Genomic DNA, 3,589 nt, shown 5'->3' with positions numbered 1-3,589 from the left:
GGCAGTAGGAATCAAGAAGTATATTGCATCCTCTTTCGGAAATATCTAGAAACTGAAACGCAAGTTCATGATCGATAGAAGCTAAGAGAAGAAATATGTATTTCCTTCTTTAACTACGAGCGGTATAATAAAGGAAACTTAATTTTTTTTATAATTAAACATAATATAAATATGAAATTTAGGCATTAAAATATTGAGTAAACCGACATTATATAATAACATTCTTATTTATAATAGATAAGGATGTATTATATCTTACTCCAGCCAATAATACGTTAATGTAAACATACACGTAGATAGTTCAATAAATATTCCGTGCTCTTTTGTTCAAATATAGGTATAACTTGTGTTTTAAGTTATGCATTTGAATAAATATTCGCAATTAAAAAATTTATATTAAATTTATATTAAGGTTGATAATGTCTCTTAATTTATATCTTCGAGCTCGCAGCGTCTTAAGAATAAAAATTTACCTAATGGCTAATAAAATAATTATTTTTAGTAAATTAATATGCATGTTTAAGATTTTATTGATTTAGAAGATGGTAAAAAAAGAACATTTATTTGAAAACAAAATATTATAATATTATATTATACTTGTATACTTTTTCGTTACTTCCCTATAATAATCAAATACACATTTAGTGACATGTCTGCACTTATCCAAAGAAGCCAAAAATTCGTTTTGAGAAAATCGACCGATGCTATGACAGCATACAATATCTTTGTTAATACTGTCAAATGCATACGTGAATTCTGCTCTTGCATTCTGTAAATAAGTTAATTACATTAAGAATAAAATAATTTTTGAGAAAAAATACATATCTCATCATTTCTTATTATTTAAATACTTTTAATTGTGAGCTGTCAGGATCCATGATTATTTCCCCTGTTTCTTTTTCTATCATGCAACTGATAGCTGCAACAGTAAATCTCATGGAAAGTCCTGAATTAATTAGTGCCAAACATGATGCATTAATAGCACAAGCTAGTAACTGAAATTTTATTTTTTTACTTAGAATTTAATTTTTATTTACAAGATTTATTATTAATATATGACGCAGAAAACTCTTACCCCACCAGAATCTTGCATCTCTTGTAGGTTAATGCATACCATGGTATTGGGATGAAATGAAACTAATATAGCTGATTCACATGTCTCTTTTATATATGTTTCAATTAATCTGTCATCTACTTCTAAAAATTGACAATTATCCACAACAATGCTAAAACATAACAGTTCATAACTATTTCAATTGTGAATGACAAACTTACTCGCTGGTCCTGTAAGAGGTGTATACGTAACTTCAATAGAAACTCTGTCATATGCCATTTTTTGACTTTTTGTTTCCAAGGGCCCATTTATACCCGCGATAATTGTGGTATCACCTATATGCGTAGGAAAATAATTGAAATTATTTTTTTTAACCTAATTGTATTAGCAATTAATATTATTCATGTTTATTATACCTTGCATAAACATTGTAGAACCATCAGATCTTGATAATAAATTAATTTCGCAATTTATTGGTCGTAATATACAATTAATGTCAGTAGCTTCTTTAGTCATTTTATCTTACAATAAAGTTTCTGCTCATATAATAATTGGCAAGACAACACTATGTAAGAAGTTAAAGTGGTTAAAAAGGTTAAGAGTACAAACTATACACGTACAAACCGCCATGGACGAGATACTATTAAAGATGATCCACGATCGGTCCTAGGCAAATTTTCTTGACTATATCAATAGAGCCACGTGAATCCGGGGGTAATTGAAGAACGATGACATTATCGACAATTAATAAAAATTTACGATTATTAGAACATAAATATATAATCAATAACATTACTAAATGATGATGATTTTTTTATTGTTGAAATAATCGTTGTATAAATAAGTACACATACTTTTAAAATTATAATATCTTATGTGTTGCCGAAAATTTACAATTTTTTTCTCTCTGCAGTTATCATATCTATCGATAATCAAACTCGGATGATAACTTAAAATCACAGCTTTGAAAAACAGAATATTATTATAATTGTTTTGAATATATATATATATATATATATATATATATATGTCTATGAAACTAATGAATCATAAAATTAGTATCGTATTATCAGTTTCTTACTCTTAATCACTTACATTTGGATCGCAGTCATACGAACTTCCATAAGAGCCATCTTTAAAGGCAGAATCCATATATAGATGTTGCTCAAGATTCGAGATATGGTCTTAAGCTAGTGCTTGAGATATCATGAACTCAAAAAGTAAAGAAAAACAGGAGGGACACAATGTTTGACACAGGGAATAGAAAGTTACTTTTTAAAAGTAATAAATTACAGTTATCGAGTAAAAAAAATAACAAGTTTCAGTTACTAGTTACTGATTTTTAAAACTAACTTGTTACAATACCGTTATTTGAGAAGATAACTTTTCGTTATTTTTCCGTTATTTTTTTAAAATCGACGACTACTATCACAGAGGGCTTACTAATTTCAAGCGCTATAAGCTTGTTCAATCGTACCGTATCTAATTGTGTGCAAAATAACGATAAAAATAACTGTATTCATTTCGTTACCAAAAAAAATGTAACTTCATTACCGTTACAGTTACCTAAGGAAAAAAATAACGCAGTTACTAGTAGAATTACCAAAAAAGTAACTTGTAATTATAATTCCGTTACAAATAACGAGTTATTTCCATTTTCTGGGATTGTATTAATAGTGAGGGTAGCTAATTCCGCGGACGGATATAATACGTCATGGCAGCCATCCATGATTAAGCGTCCACTTTTTTGACGTTTATAAAACAGTTTTAATAGGAAAAAGATCTTTAGCAACAAAACAGCTCAAATTATTAATAAATATTGTAAAGAGCACTATGGTGCATTGCCGGATGTGTGCCGGACATGTGGTGTAACTTTAGCTCGAAATTATGAAACAATCTTTCATCGGTTAATATTATCAATAATAATGAGAATTTTATGTTTTGAAGGTTATACTCTATCGTATGTATACTCAAAGAGTAAAGAGAAACAGGAAGAAATATATTAATAGCGGAGATAGTTAAATCTGCAGACATATGTACGTCATGGCAACCATCTTAAGTGTTCTTTTTATGCTAGTATATATAGTCACTTTCGTCCGCTTGTTTAGAACCAAACATTCCCTCCTATTTCTCTTTACTCGTTGCAATCATATTAGCATCTTAAGCCATTGCTTGAGATTGTTTTGAGATTAAAAACAAACTATGGATTTCGGCCTAGTATCTCGAAACTGTGAACTGCTGAACACGTGGCGTCATCAATGTATAAAATAGTATACTCTCAATGCGATAGCGTGAGTATATTCGATAAAAAAGATATCTTTTCAAGATAACATAGCGAATGATTTTGTATATTTCTTCAAATTATTTAACCTTTATTGTAATAATATTACATTTATTTTCTTAGGATGTGTATATTACACACCTAATAGTGTGCGTATATGTGTATATAAGTGTGTGTGTGTGTGTGTGTGTGTGTGTGTGTGTGTGTGTGTGTGTGTGTGTGTGTGTGTGTGTGTGTGTGTGTGTGTGTGTGTG

At 29.3% G+C, this 3,589-nt stretch overlaps 1 protein-coding gene across 1 annotated transcript; it reads right to left on the bottom strand.

The window, feature by feature from the left end:
* Positions 1-586: 586 nt before the first annotated feature.
* LOC105618179 (exosome complex component RRP46) lies at positions 587-1,570 on the bottom strand. Its single transcript, XM_012199720.1, has 5 exons — positions 1,471-1,570; positions 1,276-1,389; positions 1,076-1,197; positions 852-995; positions 587-769 (listed from the first exon to the last, which is right to left on the bottom strand). Exons 1-5 carry the CDS (start codon positions 1,568-1,570, stop codon positions 587-589), a joined length of 663 nt encoding a protein of 220 aa, XP_012055110.1.
* Between the last annotated feature and the right edge of the window lie 2,019 nt (positions 1,571-3,589).

This window comes from Atta cephalotes, assembly GCF_000143395.1.
Source record: "Atta cephalotes unplaced genomic scaffold scaffold00016, whole genome shotgun sequence".
NCBI lineage: Eukaryota > Metazoa > Arthropoda > Insecta > Hymenoptera > Formicidae > Atta > Atta cephalotes.
Note: the sequence above shows the minus strand (reverse complement) of the source record. Positions and strands in the feature narration are given on the sequence as shown.

What these genes read in the sequence shown, in the direction of transcription:
- LOC105618179 (XM_012199720.1), bottom strand. Translation starts at nt 1,570, where the DNA reads ATGACTAAAGAAGCTACTGACATTAATTGTATATTACGACCAATAAAT. An exon ending in TTCTACAATGTTTATGCAAG is followed by an intron (nt 1,390 to 1,470) that starts GTATAATAAACA and finishes CTACGCATATAG; the next exon opens with GTGATACCACAATTATCGCG. An exon ending in CTGACAGCTCACAATTAAAA is followed by an intron (nt 770 to 851) that starts GTATTTAAATAA and finishes ACTTATTTACAG; the next exon opens with AATGCAAGAGCAGAATTCAC.